A 19541-nucleotide genomic window follows, 5' to 3' on the forward strand; every position below is an offset into this window, starting at 1 on the left:
TACCAGATATCCTTTTTTTCTTTCCAGAAGGGAAGTATTTATCTCTGCTTTTCCCCATCCCTTTCCTTTTTTCCATATATCTTTTTCCCTTTTTTTCTCCACAAGCCAGGGTAAATGTGTTTAATTCCCCTTCTGTCTTCCCCTCACCCTTTCCTCGTTTTTCTTTTTTTCCTTCTTGTTCTTTTTGCTGTCTTTGTTGTTTTTGTTTTGTTTCCTTTTTTAATCTTTCCTTCTGTTGCACACTGGCAGTCTGTCATGTTCTTTATCCTTTGTGTTGCTCCTACTTGTTTTTTACATTACATCCATACTGGTCCTCAAAAGCACTCAGTAGCTTTTCTCTAAATAGCTAATTAGTTAGAGTTGAAGAGTGAGACCTAATTTAAACACTTGCAGTGTCTTAAAGAATTTAAAAAATAGGAAAAGTCAGGAAGCAGCTTCCCTAAAACATTGATAATGAGAGAACAATTCCAACTAACATTATAAAATGAGAAAAATAAAAGGTTTCCTCAGCCTGACATTCAGTCTAGGCAAGGTAGTTCAGTAGTTCAATCTGCTACACCAAGCTGTCAGTAAAAATCTTGTAGGTTGGGTCTTACAGATATCCTCTTTTTTGTCCTCTGATCAGTAAATAGCATCCCTCTCTCTGAGTTCCTCTATTTGAAGGAAACAGGGGGAGCAAAATCTTTTTTGTTAGGAATACATATGTTCATTTCCTAAATTTACCTTGGCTCTTGCCAAACCTTTCTCAGAAAATTTTAGGATTCTATTTTTCATTTTAGTTGTACTTTTTTTTCTTTAAATCTATATTAATGAGGGCTTCCAGTGTTCCATTTCTGCTGAGCATTTGAATAGGTTCATCAGTGTTTTGAAAAGCCTGAGATGGTTTGATTATGGTGATTTGACTCTGGTTCCACAGTAAAGTCTCAAGAGGGTAGCACAGGGAACAGGGAGTTTTAACAATATTCAGATTAAGTCAACACACTACTCATCAGTGTATTTATAGAAGATGGGCAAAGAATTGCATGTTCTGTATTGCCTTACATGAGCAATAGACTTAAATTCTTTGTCTGTCTGTCAAAGCAGCCTATTGTATTTCCTGTCAGCTTGTGAATGTCTTGGATGACCTCAATGACTAAAAATCAAAGCTAGTCCACTCAAATATCATTCTGTCATTGTGTTGCATTGATTTCTTCTTCCCCCCTCAGATAAGCAAGAATGGGAAGGGAACATTTCTCAGCAGCTGTAGTTACTGGCAGGGTATTGTCACAGTGTACTGAAAATCTCTAAGAATAGTGAGTCAACGGAGCCAGAGTATCAATAATGTGACTGTCTGTGGCCTCTTTTGTTCCTGGTACTCCCACCATTGCTGGTACTCACTCCCACTCACTGAGGAAAATCCTGACCTTTTCTCAATCTGCATTGTTTGGCTGCTGGAAAATCAAATAGCAATTTTGATGGTTTTATTCTCTAAAGTGCAGTGTTCCAATGAACCTGCAGCTGCCATGAATGAGGGAATTGACACCTGCCTTAACACCATTGTTTCAAAGTTTCCACCACTATATGGGAATTCTTGTCTTTCTTTGCTTCCTTTTTCTTTTTTCTTTTATTCCTTTCTTGCTTATAGGTTCTGGTTCTAGACAAAACATAACTATTCAATTATTGTTTACCTAACTCAGGGCAATGCTGGATAACAGAATAAAATGTCTTCTTCCCTGTTTCTCTTCCTGCACCTGTGATGGAATTGCTTGCTAAAGGCTGCAAAAAATACATCACACAACTGAGCCTCCTATCACGGCTGTCTCTGAGTGATTCAAACACTACAAATGTCACATCTTCATTGATACGATAATGAAAATGATTTTTTGGTTTTTTGTTTAAAATTGAAGTTTAGAATCTGAGGAGATGGATTATTTCCACACTCCTCATGTACCAGTACCATTTTGTTGAATGTCTTCTGATTGTAGAAATTGGGGTGCACTTGCTCTAGAGAAGGCTTTTCTAAGCCACTTGCTTTGGAAAACACAACCCAGATCTGTTGAAGGCTGAAGATGCAGTCTTCATGTGGCAGTAGTAAGAGACACTGTGGAGTCTCCATCCTTGGAGATAATAAAAAAAAACCCACACTCAACAGGGTGCTGTAAAATCCATTCTAGGTGGCCTTGCTTGACTGGGGCACTGGACCAGATGATGTCCAGAGCTGCCTTACAGCCTCAACCATTCTGTGAGTTAGTGAAAGAAATATTTATTCAGGTGTGTCAAGAGTTGAGAGGTTAAAGATCTTCTAGAAAAAAGGGAACGATGCAACAAAGTGCAAATTTCCTTCTCCCTGCTACGTGTTTTCTGTGGGGAAATGGCTTTTATTATATAAATGGAATGATGTAGTGACATACATAGTGTATGTTTCTGAACCTTGGTTCATTTTGCAATCTTCTTGGTATTTTCCAGATCATATTTTTTAAAAGTATCATTTTTTAGTGATATGTTAACAATCATGTACACTTTCAGAATAGCATCTAGAGTATACTGGTATTTAAAATATTTTATTCCTGTTACTATTTTTTATTTAATATGTTTGGTAGCATTTGAGGGGGTGGGATGGTATGGAAAAATAAGAGTATAAAAGGTGTCGTTTACTAAGAGATGACAACATAATGTTGGAAGTTTTCTTGTAGAAGACAGATGGGAATTGCATTGGAGTGGTAGGTTGCAAACATGAGCTGTTAAGTATATTAGGAAAGTTGTATGGTGACCAATTGCCATTATTAATAGCGTCTTTGTTCTGTTGAATCATGATTGTTCCTAAGCATCCTTCAGTGTGCCACTTGTCTCTATTAGCCTTGCTGCCTGATTAAGTGCCAGAACTGTCCTTTGTCAGATGATTAGCTTCATTAATACTGCACTTTCTCTCTGGGTCATAATTTATTATGAGGCCTAACCTGGACTAATACTTCAAAAGTCAAACGTGCAGTTAACTAATCTGAGAGGTTTGCATTCACAGTTTCAAAGCTGGATGCTCATCAGAACACATCTATGAATGCATTGCAGTTAAAACAAGATCTGTTCAGGGGTACTAGAGCCTCTAGGGCATGAAAATCAGGTGAATTTTACTGCTCAATATCTTTTTTTCCTGGAAGGGTTTTGTAGACCTCAGAGCATTTGTTTTCTGAGTTGATAACCTACAGAAAATGAGGTTAAGCCTAATCTGTTCAAAGACCATCAATTTGAGAAAAGCATTTTTGCTGTGGGAAGGGATCCCATTGTTATTGCAATAAAGGAATTCAGTATCCATGCAGTGTTTAAATCTAACCTGAAGACAGTACACTATTCTGCAATTCTTTCAGCTTGAAAGAAAAGAAATAAACATACCATATTACTCTTTGAACAGGTGAAGGAATTACCTGGCCTGGCCATTTGATTATTCTTGTCTCACAGTAAAGCACCTCCAAGGACATTCACTGGCTCACTGCTGAAGGATTTCTTATCAACCCAGCATTATGAAAGTGGCAGAGGAGTGTTCTTGGCACGTTTCTGCAGCACCTAGATAAATGTCATTCAGCTTCCACATGGAGCATTCAATCCATAAATCTGGGCTAAGAGAACATCTCTTTGTAAAAATCCTGTTTACAATGGGGAAATCATGCCATGCATAACCAAAAGATTGATTCATTTTTAGGTTACGAGGCTGTGAGTAACAAATTGTTGTGGTATAAACTTGTCAGAGCAAGCACCTAGAGATGAAAGTGCTTGCAGTGATCTCTGTATAAAGATAACAGCAGTGGAATAGGTTTGTGTTTACAGAGTAGCAGAGCATTGCCTGGACTTTGAAGAAGTTTCAAACATTCAGTTTGTGGGGTTGACTCTCATTTTTCTCAGGAGAACCCTGGATTTTATTAGCACAGTGGACATGAATAATTAGTGACTAGCAATTAACTTGCATATATCTTTATGGGAAAACAGACAAACAAACATAAAGCCCTAAAACAAACAAGCCACTCTGCTACTAAATATGCTATTGCAGCTGTCTGGGGTGGAAAAGCAGAAGTTTGAACAGTTTAACGAGGCATTTTTGTCTCTTTCCTTTTCCCTGCAAAATATCACATATACTTGTTTGAACAGTTTGAAAAAGGTGATTTTTTTCTCTTTTTCCTTTCCCTTGCTAAATGCCACATTATTCTTCGAACCCATTTGCATTTGGCAGTTTTAGCAGAGATGATTAAACAGAAGCTGCTATTTATGTGTAATATTTTATATGAAGTTGCTGAAGAATTTTGTAATATAATATCAGACTGAAAATTTATCTTCTACCAACAAAATGTATCTTTCTTCTCTCATCTTCTGTGCACTGCATGAGGCTAGAAGGAAACAAAACTCTTATAATAAACAACTTACCGTCACACAGAAAGAACTGTTGCTTGTGGGGAAAAATAAATTTTTAACAGCTTTAGCATCATGTATTACCAAAAGCATGCATTTTCTTCACATGCTGTTGCTTTTAGATGAGTCTCTTAAATATTCAAGTATTACTTTCAGCCAAAGGATTAACTGACAGCATTATTTGGGATAGATAGCAATAGAATTCTAGAAAGTTTATTGTAGCAAATATTCGTATATATTAGTGACAGAAGTTTCTACTTGTACTATTGTCATTTTTTTTTGTTTGTTCAAGATCCTCTGAACTCAGAATATGCTCCTTCAAGTATGCAGTACCTCTTTATAATGCTGTAGTAACTTTGCAAACTAGTATTTTTTTTTATGAGTATATTGTATCTTCGAAACTGGAAAACATTCTGGTAATAAAGGTGTGTTTAAAATGATATAGAGGTTTTAAGAACAAAAGATACATTTGTATCAAAAAGATTTCTCTTGACTTGTATCTTTGGACAGGTGGAGGGAGGGAAAGCAAAGTACATTAATAATGCCATGCATTTCTCTTCTAGCTTGTCTATACCTGCCACTCACATTTAGCTGAATCCATTAATGTTATTAATTGCTATACATTTCAGAAGAGAATTTAATATCCTTTTTTATTTGAGAAGTGTAGAGAATTTTACTGCAAACCAAAAGGCTGCATTGGATGAACTTTATTTTAGTATAAGCATTCTGCACCCTTTTTCCACATATGCCCTTCAGTTCTCGTTGAGGTTGATTTTATTTTGCCAAGCAAAGAAATCTGTCCTTTATTTTTCAGGGATGATGCCTAATAGATCTTTTTGAGCAAATGCCTACAAATTGTAGTTTGAAATAATTTTTCTCTTTCAACCTGTATAAAATACATCAGAACTTTACCTTTATTTGTCCAGTTTCATTCAGTATCAAGATTGTACTTATAACTTAGATAGAGAACTCAAGGCCTAAAATAAATAATCTCCCTCTATAAAGATTTGATATTAAAGAATTGAAAAAGAATTTCATGTATGGCTGAACAAATATATGTGTGGGTTTGTTTTTGTTTTTTTCTTTTTCCACTGGAGGAAAAATAGATAACAATTTGTGACAGGTAAATAGTTGCAAGTTAAAAAAGGCATAAGGCACATCAGGGGCTGCCAATGGAGAGCTATTTTGGGTTTCAGGTTTCACTTCCTCAAGCGATTTGAGGAGAAGGATATAATGTTATTTCAAGTACATTTCTACTGTAGAAGAGTTTTCTGATGACAAAACCATCAGATGACATGTTTGTGGTTTTTTATACCTCTCTGAAATTAAAAATTAGAATGGGGTGTTTCAGATCCTACTGCAGTATGTTCTTTTCCAGGAGAAAAGAAACCACAGGATAGGTCAACTGAACTGGGGATATAGACCCTGGCTATGAAGGGGATCTGTAGACCTTCAGAATGTGTTGATGCAATTTAAAAAAAAAATAAATTCCTGCCTGTATTTGAAGTATTATTAGTAATTTACAATAAACCATAACTGAAACATTAATCAATAATATTGAATTATTTTTTTGAATAATTCTAATGAAGTACTTTCCTTTTCTCTGGCAGATGAACGGGAAGATGTTCAAAAGAAAACTTTCACAAAATGGATAAATGCACAGTTTGCTAAGGTAATATATTTATTTACTTATTGATGAAAATAGCTTTTGTTATTAAAAAAAAAAAACCAAAGAAACCTGATATTCCTACAGTGAAGCTTAGTTTTCAATATAACAGTTCCAAGTCTCAGATATTGCTGAAGGCAGTTGATAGATTTATTAGAAAAAGTGCTCAAGCTTTATTTGTTTGACTTCAGCAGTGATTGAAATGTAGGAAGCCATCCTTTTCTTAAGGTGTTCTCTGCCTCAATTTAATTCACTTTTTCTCAAACTAGTGATGCACCTGCATTACTCTTTGTTGGATTTCTCTGTTTTGTTTCTAATGTACAAAGGAGCTTCCTCTATTAGACTTGTCTGTTCTTGTTTCTAATTGCAACTGCATCTTTAATAAAACTGGATGGATTGGAGAAGAGCAAGGTCAGAGATAAGAGGTGTAATCCAGTTAACAAATTATGAAAGTAAATTTTAATATGTTTTGATATAGTTATTTTTTAGAATGGTAGATCATAATTGGAGTGAGGAAAAATAAGACCAAATAGCTAATTTGTTTAAAGCATGCTCTCCTGGCAGTGTATAATGATTTTATCTTTAATACTCAGGAAAAATTCTGCCTGAGCTATTAATTTGCTGACCTTTTTTTTTTTTTTTTTTTTTTTGCCAGTAATAATAAAACAAATCAGTCCTATCATTTGTCATTTTACCAGGCAATAGACAGCAATGAAATAGTAGCTGTGATGTATCTTCTCTTTAGTCTGGTTTTTGATTGTGATTCTACTCATCTGATCTGATTGATCTGATTCTACTCATTAAAAAAGGGAGTAAGATAATCCGAATATAGCCACCGTAATATTGAAAAACCTGCACTGGTTTAGTCCATCAGGGAATGCCATAGGCTTTTTCTGTGGTCTAGAGCATTTTCTAATACTGATTCAAGAGACTTAGCACCCATTTGTGCTCAGTATCTTTACAGCAGAAATGTCCAGCAATTTGAAGGACTGGATCAGGATGAAATACTGTCCTGAAGAATGATGAATTACAAGACACTCTGAAGTACTATGTTTAGGACAGCAGTAAAATATCTGCATACAGAATAGTGGGGGGAGAGATAGCTGGGCTGGCAATAATGAAGCAAATGAAAGCTCTGGGAGCTGTGTTGAATCACAAATTAAATGAATCCACAACATGGTATTATTGTAGAAAAAAAGGCAACTTTAATATCTTTGTGATAATGGAAGTGCTTCATAGAGGGTGAAAGATGTAATTATTTTATTTTTCCTGGCAAAAGTGAGATTTTAGCTCGAATAATTTGTAATCTTGCTTTTCCATGTATGAATAAGTAGCCACAGCAACCATCATCTGATATAGCCTAATTTGAAATGTATTACCTGTTAGGCCTTTTTATGGTCACAGAAATAGTTGTGGAAAATGAAGAGTAACTGTTTTGCTTCTATATCTAAAGAAAATGTAATACTGCTAGACCATTGTTTTCTCAGAAATGATTGTTTTATGGAATAGCAAAGCTGCAATTACTGAGGAAACTTGGACCAAGTCTGCAGAAGAATAACAAGAATTATGAAAGGTTTAGAAAATATCTATCAACATGTGCTTTTAATATTAGGTTTGACTCATTCATCTGCATGATCTAGAGGCCTTTCCTCCAGTTCTAATTTTATTAAGTGTAGTTTTATGGTGTTTAGGTACTTTTTCTTTGAGTTTTCTAACAATATTTTTAGTTGCATGTGCAAATGCATTTGTAAACATATATTTGCAAAAGTATTAATCTCTCTCTACTTCATTTGGGCTCTGAGAAAAACCCCCTAAACATTATGACTTAAGTTTTTTTTTTTTTTGCCTGGATCTTGACCTGGGTTTTTTGGACAGGATGTTCTTATTTCAGCTATCAAAAAGCTATTGATCTTTAAATCTTGAAGAAATTACTTATTTCTGGGGGTTTTAGGACAGAAATTCAGGAGGTCTTGCTGTATAGTCCCAGGACGGTGTTTCTCCCTCTTCTAACAGCTCAGAGAGGTGGCCTTCAATACATGAGTGTGGATTTCCATGTAAAAACTAGTTTATCCCTCTTCTCCTGATTGTTTGCAGTGGTTCAAATCCATCTCTGTTTCTAGCTGAGGAATCGATTTCAGTTAGCAGGCTACTGCTTCTTAGTGATTTCTCATCATTGTTAGCTTTGTAAAAGTGCTAAATGAATTACTTTCATTGCAGAATTTTTTTTTTATTCAATCCTATGCAGTTCTAGGGGTGCTGTCTTGAGTAGATTAGCCTAAAGGGTCGGAATTAAGACAGTGAAGTGTATGACATCAATAATTTCTCTTATTTTTGAAAAGTGAAACCCAGGTCACTAATTAACTGTAAAATATTTAGGCTTAAATGAAATTATGTTAGGTAATTCTCTCTCATCCACTACTTTCCATATGCAAAACCCCCCATTTTATATAGTCAAAATAAAACCCACTTCTAAATATTCGAAATCTTCATTTTTGTTAGGTGTATAGTGTATTTCTCCCCAAAGAGCTGCATTATTTTCCTAAAAGTTCAGTGTCTAGAGCACCTGTGTCTCAGTGCATTTATTCTTGGACTGAGCTTTCAAAACACTCAGATTTGCAATTTGTTTCACATAACTTGCGATGTAAATACAAATAATGCTTTTAAATATGAGAAGTAAAGAATTGCAAAAAAAAAATTTTCTAATTTATGTGCCATCAGCATAAGTTGAGAACCCACATATATTTTTTAGCTGTGGGGGAGGAGAGTTGTCCTTCCTCTGGCCATGCCCACTGTGACATCCATCATGGATCATGTGGAGCTACATTTCTCAGATGCCTCAAGTTTAGCAGTGAAGTCTGATACCTCTTAGCTGTGGAGTCAAATCTCTAGCACAAAATCCATAACAAACTTTCAGCCACACAATCCTGACAGTTTTCTGTCTGAGATGTGCAGAACTTAAAAACCTCTGGAGTGTTACCAAGAAGTCTGTGGAAGGGCATCTAGAAAAAGATAGCAAAAATGTCACTAATATTTTAATTGCTGTGAGTGGGGCTGTGTCTCTCTTCAGGCTTTTTTAGCAAATTGGGTAGGGTGCTCTAAATCAAAAAAGTGGGGAAAATAAATTTTGCAGGTCCCTCCTACAGTTGCTCAAAAGGTTTCTCTCTAACTCTTACTTCTTTTGCTAGCCAGAAAATGGATTATGCAGAAAATCTGGACCTTGAAAATTACAGTATTTGACTCATCTATAAGAAAATCAAAGTTTCAGTAGGAAGGGCCAAAAGTTGGCTTTCAGTGTTTGTGAGATAAAATAGTACATTTAAAGTATAAGAGAAATGGGAGAAGGTAATCCAAGAGACCTCTCTTTTCCCTTTTGTAATCACAGACATGGGGTGTGACTTTCTTGAGTGAACCTTCTTGGTTTACCATCTAAATGGCATGCAGTAAGTTAAAGCTTAAAGCATTTTTTAAAATGTGGAACATAATAATTTAATATCATTTTATTCAGAAAGATTTTTTTTTTGACCTCAGATGAAGTTTATTTATAAAATAATGAAGTTCTGCAGAGTGCACATAATGATATTAAAGGAAAGTATTATAACCTAGTTTTTAATAATAGAACTGTAATTAGACCTCCCACTAGAGATTTTTCTGGTCCTGGGTATGACAGTCTTTTCTCAGATACAAACTTTTAAAATTTGGTATAACTGAAATCCTGAACTATGTGTTTTGGGAGAATGCAAATCTGTCACAGTCCTGCAAGTGTGACAGCTCTCAGCTGAGACTTGGGAACAGACACAACAATTACCTTAACAGGGCCTGTACCCCATTATAAATGATTTCATGTTGCTTCACATTTTGTCTCATTCATTGCATAATAGGCTTCAAAACAAAAAGGGCTGCTGAAGATGGGAATACTCTTTACTTGCATACAGGAAAGAACTTGTATATACCAACTAATTCTATAAGGAAAACATTAAAATTCCAGAAAAAAAAAAGGTAAAAAAAAAGGTAAATGACAAAAAGGAATTCCCAACCCTAAAAAGAAAAGAGTAAAAGTCTTTGACTAAAGAAATATGGACAATTTTTTGTTCCCTAATTATGGAGTGTCTCAAATTGCTGACAACTTTAATGTCAGCAGTAGACACGTCTTGTTAGTACAGAGGAGAACATGAGCTAATAATGGTAAACTTTGGCAGTTTGAATTTTAGGGTATACCCTTATGGGTAGCTTGAAATCAAAGCTTAACTTGTAAGTGGGTTTCATAATAGTTTGTGAAGGAGGTTTCAGTGTTTTCATCTATGATAGCAAATAACAGATGTTGATAAAATCACTTGCAAGTTCAGAGGTTTAAGTAGGTTTTCCACATTTCTGCTACAAAAGAATAGAAAGTTCCACTACAGTGTCAAGGAAGACATAATATATGACAGTGTATTTTTTAAGGTAAACACTATAATGATTAATCTCTAAGTAGGTAGGAACAAGTAGCAGAAAATAAAGCATATTAGGTTTGGGGCGGGGAAAAAGTGGATAATTTTTATGGTTTAAACCTTAACTCATGCTTGGATTTTCATCCTTTTGCTATTGAAGAATCAGAATATGAAAAGAGATTAATAGGATATTAAATGTTGCATTACTTAGCTTTATGGAAAACAAAGATCATTTGATAGTTCTCCTTTTTTGTGGAGAATTTAGGTTGTGAAAAATGGCACCTTTTCATGGCAGATGGAAACATTCTGATGTAGTTCTTTGTGTGGTGCCTGTGGAATTAGATTCCATTCTTGTGTGATGAAGAAACAGAGTAATGATGCAATCTGTGCCAAAAAAAGTAAGGTTGACAGTTTCATTTAAAATATATGTGGCTAGTAAATAATAGCAAAATTAAATACACCTCTTAATAATGAAATTGTTTAGAATAGCAACTAAATTGTTCAGTCAAGTGTTATATGCAGGGATAAAGGGAACACATAAGAGGGCATTGCTCACAGGTTTCGTCAAACTGCACAGCAGTTAAAACAACTTAATTACTCAGGGTTTGCATGTGGCTTATATCATGGCAGGTGTGGTGATGTTCTCAGTTCTTTTCACCTTCTTGAGCTCATGGACAAGCTGAAATACACATTATTCAAGACTCTTTAGTGTTCTCTTGTTATTGTGGATGAAGTGCCTTCTGCACATCAGTCACAGGGAATGACTGACACACATGCACGGTTTGCTGGTCTTCTGAGGAAGTGTGTCAAACAGCTGAGGCCCAGAGAGACAGCCCTGCCATAAGGCTGACATCCAGTAGAGGAATTTGCAGTGCTGCATTTGCTGACACACTTGCTCAGTTTTCCATGATGTCACTCTCAATGACTTCAAATTAAAATAAATTTTAAAAGCGACTCACAGAAAGGTGATTTCTGTGCGCAGACTCTGGGATGGAAGTAACTGGGTGAAATTCTGTGGAGAAGACAAGAATAGTCTCATTTGTCAACTTTTTTTAAGATTCTGGTTCAATGGAAATGTTTTTACCCTGTGAATAATCTTTCTTTAGCCATATTTCTGGACAAGAATTAATAACCAAGTAGAGGAGCTGAAGGGAGGGATGGAATTCGGCAACAAATCACAAAAACACTGATTAAAATGTTCAATATTAGCTCTCTCCAAACTGCTTTCTTGACAGCTAACCTATATGTCAAATTAAGACAGCTGCTTAGATGAGTGGATGACTGGTAGGAAAATTAGAATTAAATCCTATACTCTGAGATTCTGATCAGTGTGCTCAAGCTGCACTGATGTCTGCTAATGTGTTATATTTTCTGGAATCAGACCAGTAGTTGCATATGCATGTCTGTGAGACCAGAAAAGATCCCTAGTTGTTCCAGGTGATGAAAGCTATCAGTAAGGTGTGCTGGTGCTGTAGAATTTCAGGTTTAGAACTGAGTTCCAGAGGGTGCATCAGTGCTGGCTTTGCAGAACAAATCTTTGTGTCATTGTAGAGAAGTTCAGAGAAGTTTGTTTGGATAGCTGTGGTGCTTTAGCTGTTTACAGAAAACTTAGTGACTGCACAAATGCAGTCCAAATGTTGGAAAAAAAAAAGATAAATACAAGTTTGCTGAGCTCCAGGTTGCCATTAGATTATTAGAGTTCTGCTGAATTTCACCAGAAAGAAATTTGTGCTCTGTTCATCTAAGGAGCACTAATTTGGAGATACATGCAAAGGAGGATCAGGTATCACATTTAATAACATTGATTTTAGGGCAAACAAAAGATGGACTGTTTGTAAAATTTTGAAATTGTATCTATGCTAAAACCTCTATCAGTTCATTAAAGTTCGCACATTAAAAATTAGTATGGTAGCTGTTAGCTCAGTTCATTAATTAAACATGAAAAATACCTTGTGAGCAGCCTCAGAATTTTGTTTTTCTTTTGAAGGAAAACTCTCAGAAAACCTGATAGACTTAAAATTGTATAATTTGTGATAAATCTAAAAAAAAATATTTGTTGGTAGTATTTGTTGTTGGTTAGAGACTATGATGGATATTTATTCATCCTAAGTACCTAATTACTCTGTTTGATGTCTGTTGCCAGCCTAAGTGCTACAGTAAAAGTGATGAGAAAGAACAGCTTCCTAATGTGGAAGCCCAATTATTTGCTGCAGCATGGCAAATAACCAGAGCTCTCATGGAAATTTAATAGTTCTTAATTTTGAGTTGCAGCTCTGCATGATCAACACTACCCTTGGGACACATCCTGTTTTAAAATCCCAGACTTTCTTGTGCCAATAACCTTTTTATAATACATCTTGCAAGGACACACCAAAGGCCCATCATTTCCATTCTCTATCATTAAAGAAAAAGCTTTTGAAACCAAATGATGTTTAAACCTAGTGTAGAAAACACATTTGCATTGCTAAGTGTAAAGAAGTTGTTTTTTTTCTGGATATCTCCAGAATACATAAGGAAGTATCAGGCAATACACATACTCAGAATAATTTACATTGATCCATATCTATATCTATAACCCATTAGTTCTATATTCTGCATATTTTCTTAGGATGCAGTAAAATATTAAATTGCTATTTAAATATTTATTATGCTTCATTTAAATTACCCTTGGAGCAAATTTTACAAAAAATATTTTCACTGTACTTTTTAAGATAATATAAATGGCAATACTGCTACATATTTTACTTAGAAGTTCATTCTGAAACTTGCGCTATCTATTAATATATTTTTATAGCTTTTTTAATATGACCAAATAATTTGTCATGAACAGAACATTACTAAGAAGAGAAACAGGCACAGTTTTGACAGCAAAGATCCTCATTGAATTTTGCACATAGCAACTGCATGCAAGCTTTCAGTTTTACTAACTTACTGACTTTTTATAATTTTTTTAAAAACCAAATTTTTAGCTTATTAGTGGTAAAATACCTATAAGTATCTCCCCTAAATAATCCATTTATTTGTTAATATTTAATTTTGCCCAGTGTAGGGGCCTGAGTGCTGGATAGAGATTTTCTTTTATCACTTCCTGTGAGAGCAAGGAGCACCAGCAGGTGTGGGGTGTCACAATGCAGCATAACAAAAGCAAAGTGGTGTTTAAGAGGGAGGATTTATCTTTTTTTCCAGTTCTTGGTAACATCAGAAGCCCAAGCCTCATGACCCACTGTGGCTGTCACACAGCTGGAGATGCTTTGCAAATTGTTGGTAGAGAAAAGAACTCTTTTACTAAAAAGCTAGGAAGGAGAAAAATAGGTTTTGGTTTGGCTTCAAAGTCACAAAGATGGACGTTTGTAAAAAAAAGCAAATCAAAATATCTCTATATTGGTTGTGGATGCATTTTAGGGCATTATTTAAATTAATGTTCAGACAGAGAAGATTTTTTTTTTCTGTGTGCCTGAAGGGAAGGGATTTTCTAAAATTTCTCCTCTAGAACATTCTCCCATTAACAGGAGACTTTACAACTTTGCCTATTGCAGGGTTTTTTTCTCCCCCCCCCCAAAATGTCTAAATGATTGCAGTTTAACAAGACAGCTTTTGGAGAGCAGACTAATTTTCACTTTGATGATAAGTGAAACTTCCCCTTCCACCTCATTATCTGCAAATCTTTTGGTGGAGCTGAGGCTGCTGGCTGTGTATCTCAAAAGACCTTTTTCTTGCAAGTGAGGCTGCCTTCTGTCTGCTCCCAGGACTGTACAAGCACTGACATGTTTCCTCTGCTTTGCCTTAGTGGGCATAAATTCAAAAGTAGCTACAGTTCAGGAGCAGCTTCTCCATGGGGAAAATGGGCTCTTTCTCCAGCAGAACTATGCCCATCTCCAATCTCATTCCCTAGCTCTGGTGCCACACACATCCTGCCCCTGAGTGCAGCAGCCCTTGCAGGAAATCCCCATTAGACAGAGAGAATTAAATCTGTCACTGCTGCAATAGGCCCACAAAAGATTGTGAAGATATTCTCAGTATCTTTTGGTTTTTTGCATGTGTAAAGGTTATGTTACTTTTCCAAATTAAATTTTAAGGCTTAAAATGTTGTCCACAAAAATGACTCCCCTTCTAACACCTGTGCAAGTGTATTTTCTGAAACAATGACCATCTGCATGACAAAACACTTTCACAATTAGAAATGTCTGAGTGAGTACAGAATGCATTTTAAAGACTTCTAAGATGATGCAGCATTGCATAATGAAATCTGAAATTTCTGAGTAAAATTAGGGGACTAAAATATATGCATTTTTATTATGTTCAATTTTTTTGGCTTTGTGTTGCTGTTTTTATGGACTCTTGTAGAATTGCAAGTGCTTCCCTGATATGTGTCAGATGTGCCGAGTGAGCAAAGTAATCACCACTGCTGGCAATAGAGGGCACTAGACTTTCATTTGTAATATGTTTTACCAAGGGAAAAAAATAATCAAGTTATGTCTATTGAGACCTTTCATCTTTTCCTCCTCACATTTGGCCTTGCACCTCCTGGATTTCTATTCAAACTGTCATCCTTTTTTGTTACAGTTTAGTTAAAAATACATTAATCTAAATAAAATTTTTCACTTGAAGTTATTATTGTATCTGTATCTTGAGAGAGGAATAGGAACAAGCTAAATATAGCACTACAATATTGGTCTCAGTGGTGCATATGTCAGCTTGTGAATTTGTAAACATTTACAAATTTGCATGATTGTTGCTGGCAGTAGACATCATCATTTCCGTGCTCAGAATTCATTACTATTACATCTAATCATCTTCAGAATCTCCAAAGCAAAACTCTCCATGCAGACAAATAAGACTTTAGTGGATTCACATTATATTTTGGAAGTTCAAAAATAAAATCAGGAGAAAGAAACAATTTTTGAGCGATTGTCCACATTTGTCTGAATGTTAGGGGACCTTAGTGATGCTGAAGCAAATAATATTGACCACTCTCCCTATCTGAAAAAGATTAATCGCATCTCTCAGGATCAATGTAGGGAGTAGAAGAGCAGGTGCAAGCTTGTACATTTAGGACTGGTGGATCTCTCTCCCCTGATCTTTCTGCATCACATAAACAGATCCAGCATCTGTCCTTGTGTCAGTGCCACATCCTGTTAGTCAGTGGGGCTGAGAGCAAGGGAGAAACTTGTCACCAGCCCAGCTCCTCACCTGCACCCCTGGGGTAGGACCTCCAGTGGCTCCTGCCCTCCCCTGATGCTCTGTACCCTCCCTAAACCCCCTCTGCCTCAGACAGTCGGTGCAATTTGTGCCTCTCACACATATATCCTTTCTTATAGTCTGTCTTTGATCTCAGGAGGTTTGACAATTCCTCCCATGTGTTTAAATGCATAAAACATTTTTTTAAAGTATGCCTTAGGGGTAATAAAACTGCCAGGCAACCCAAAACTGAGAAAACTCTTCAAACCACAAAGTATTTAGATTTGGGCAGACCACATCAATGTTAGAGATTGCATTTTTGGGTGTTGATGTATCAGTGTTGGTGATGATGAGATGACCCACCCCAGTCCTGTAGGCAGTTGTATTTTTGTGTATTCCTTTTTTAATTATGGTTTGAGGTATCTGTATTGTGTACAAAGACTTTCAGTTCCTTCAAAGGGTCTGCTGATGGATGGGATATTACAACTTGATCAAATGCAACTTCTATTGATGTTAATTTCTTTAAACCATTGACTATATTTTACTCACCATGAAGAAGTAACATTATGAAAGATGATCTTGCTAAGAAACAATAATTTTATTTTTAAGTGGTTGCAAATAACTGTGTATGTAGAGGACCTTTCATATTTGCCTTTTACATAGGAAGCGGCTCCATCAGATTTTAGGAATGTTTCTGGACCAACAGTTCAAGAATATCTGTAATTTTTATTGCTGCTTTCCTCCACTGTTTCTCTGACCTTACGTTTGGGAGTTCTAAAGGGAAAAAAAAAACCTGTCACTCTGCACATGATAGCTGCAGGTATTTATCAACAGCAGTGGCAAAATTGACATAGACACCCTATTTGGTTTTTGCTTAGGGAATTATTAAAGCGGCTTTATTATTGTTAAAGTTATTTTTTAAAAGTCCTTTTTTCCCTGCTCTGGAACATCTTTTTTCCCCTGTGTTTTTGTATCCCAGGCTTATTAAATATTGATGCTCATATCAATGACTTTGCTGTACTTCCACTTTTTTCAATGATGTACATGACAGGTGTTATTGCACAGGATAGCCATTTTTCTCTTCTATTTGCTTTTCACTGTGTGTTTGATTGATTTCTCAGTTTAAGCCCATCACATTTAAATCCTGCCAATATTAGTGTGAGAGCATATATTGCTGACTTAAAAACAGGATGCTTTTTGTATGCCCATATACTTGGTTCTATTGAAACTATGATTTTATGGGAAAAGGATGAATCAAGTTATTTCTTCTGTTCAGTCTGGTACAGTATTAAACATATATAAAAATAAGTTCATATAAAATATACATATATGTGTGCGTGTTTACTCTATATCCTAAACTATTGGTAACAATAATATCCTTTACATTAAAATAAAGCCCCAACAAGCAAACCTGACATGACTTAATGAGAATAGTAATAATGAATTGTAATAAGTTGTAATTCCACTTGAAATTCTATTGAAAGTTGTAAGTATTGACCAAGACACAAGTAAGCACTGTTCTGAAAACATGTTAAATGAGACTGTTCTCTTTTTTTAATTATTTTTTTTGGCCTATTCTTTGGCTGCAGGATGAAACAATTTATGAGGCTGTGTCTGTGCATGAAAGAAGCAATGAATGTTTTTTTATCTAATAACTGAGTCCTTAATTTATAAAAAAAATATATTATGGCAATTTTCAAATGTGTCTTTTTTTTTTTTTTCCTTTTCTCTGTAGTCAACAATAATATGAAAATTGGCATTTTAAGTCAAGAACTGGTTTTCTTTGGGGAAAAAAAATCATCTAAAGGCCCATTTGGCATTTTGTACAAGGAACTCAGGCATGAGACATATAATGCAATCAGGTGTAAGCAACACAGTTTATCACCACAGGTAGAAACAGGGTTCCATTACAGGATTGTATTCCATTACTGCATGAAACATTAAAAATCCCTACTTAGAAAGATGAAAGGTTGTCTTGCCACCCTCATAGCAATGACTAAAGGACTGAGGAAGTTCAGGCAAAATGCACTGAGAATATCTCAATCATCTTCTCACAGAATTTTTAAATGCTGTGTTTGCGTAAGATATAAAACTTAAAGGGAGCCATTCTTAAGGCAGCTGGTCAGAGTGCACAGAGGAAGGAAAGGCAAGCCTTGATTCAGCTATGGGCAATACACAGGGCTTGTAGACAGTGAGGTTTTCTATAATTCTGACAAATATGCATTAAAGTGGTGTCCTTGTAGAACAAATCAAGACAAATGATAATATGTAAGGTCAGAAACAGGAGCTACACTGAAAAGAAGATGAGGAAGGAACTCAAAAGAAGAAGGGAATGCACCTATCAAGGTGAACCACAATCTCCTTACATAAGGTTATCAGATATGCTGTTTACTATCTCATCTCATGATTTTGAATAGTTAAGCAGCATCCAAACAGTTCATTCTCATATTTTTTCCTATGGGAAAGAACCCAGTACCTGTTTCTTTTGACATTTTTTGATATTTTAATTTCTACTTAAATAAGCAAGCATTTGAGTTGGGTCTATGCAGTCTGTACTGATTATTCAGTTATTTACTCAGGATAATTTAGTGTTTGTATTGTCACCTATTTCTGTGAAAGAAATTATAGAATCACTAAGGCTGAAAAAGCCCAACTTTTGATCTTTTTTGCACCACCATGTCACCTAGACTATATACTTAGTGCCACATCCAGTCATTTCCTGAACACTTCCAGGGATGGTGACTCCACCACTTCCTTGGGCAGCTTGTTACAATGCTTGACAACTCATTCCATGAAAAAAAGTTTCAGAGAGCAATAAGGTCTTTTCTCCAGGATGAACATGCACAACTCCCCCAGACCCTTCTTCAGCTCTGTTGCCCTTCTCTGGGCTCCAATACCTCAATGTCTTTCTTGTAGTGAGGGGCCCAGAACTGTACATGGTACTTGGAAAGTGACCTCACCAGTGCCAAGTACAGAGGGGCCATCCCTGCCCTGGTCCTGCTGGCCACACTATTTTTGATACATAAAATGTCACATATTAGTTTAGTATACTATATTATATCCTATAGTGTACCAAATGTATATTTACTCCAGTATACCATATTAAAAGAGTAAAGTTTAAGTGGTGCATCTCCTAGCAGCAGTTAGAGCTGAAGAATATGCTTATGAAGTGAGAATTATATGGAAACATGGAAAACAGGAAAAAATGTTTCTAGAAAGCTGCAATTAAAGCAATCAGTGAAGCATTTTTTCCTCTAGGTCACAAGCACTAAATAAGTCAGGGATCTAGATGATAGCTGGCTGCTAGATGATCAGGTTGTAAAGGGTGTGTGTTGCAGGCCAATAAAATGATGCACCTTTAACTACTTTGCAGAGAAACTGATGGATTAATTGGATAATAACTAATAAAAGCCATCTGGAGCTACACTATCCTTTATCACATTGAGCAATATTCCAGGTTTTGTCATATATCTTACTAGTAATGTCTTAATCATACAAAACATCCATCTTGCCTAATATGATGACTGCGTTCATAGTCATGAAAACACAAATTACACTGGCATATTCATGTGCTGACCTGCTACCACAGATCCCCACAGCATGTTCAGCCACCAGGGACAGTGAGCAGTCAGGGCTTCAGGGTCTCCCATGGGGCCCAAGAGAATGGGATGAGGGCACTGGTGGGGTGGTGTTTGGGGAATTAGTGATCCCAAGGTCTTTGCAAGCCAGACCGGGCTCTGCATACCAATATTTCACTTTGGAGGCTGTGTCCACCCATGTTCTCCTCTCCAAATGACCTGCCACATCTAGTCTTAATTGTGATGATCGCTGGTCTAGGGATGCCATGGATCTCTCAATCAAGTATTTCCTCTTTCTTTTTTTTTTTTTTTGATCAG

The 19541-nt window shown here is 36.0% G+C and overlaps 1 protein-coding gene across 5 annotated transcripts in view; it reads left to right on the top strand.

Moving 5' to 3' along the window:
* DMD (dystrophin) overlaps nt 1-19541 on the top strand; it is a 1043683-nt gene that overhangs the window by 169894 nt on the left and 854248 nt on the right. For all 5 annotated transcript variants that reach the window (XM_054291254.1, XM_054291257.1, XM_054291256.1 and 2 more), the window contains exon 2: nt 5985-6046. In XM_054291254.1, coding sequence (XP_054147229.1) covers nt 5985-6046 — 62 coding nt within the window. The remainder of the gene's footprint in view (nt 1-5984; nt 6047-19541) is intronic.

This window comes from Melozone crissalis, unplaced genomic scaffold, assembly GCF_028551555.1.
Source record: "Melozone crissalis strain CALT ecotype California unplaced genomic scaffold, PUWL_Pcris_2 ptg000090l_1, whole genome shotgun sequence".
Lineage (NCBI taxonomy): Eukaryota > Metazoa > Chordata > Aves > Passeriformes > Passerellidae > Melozone > Melozone crissalis.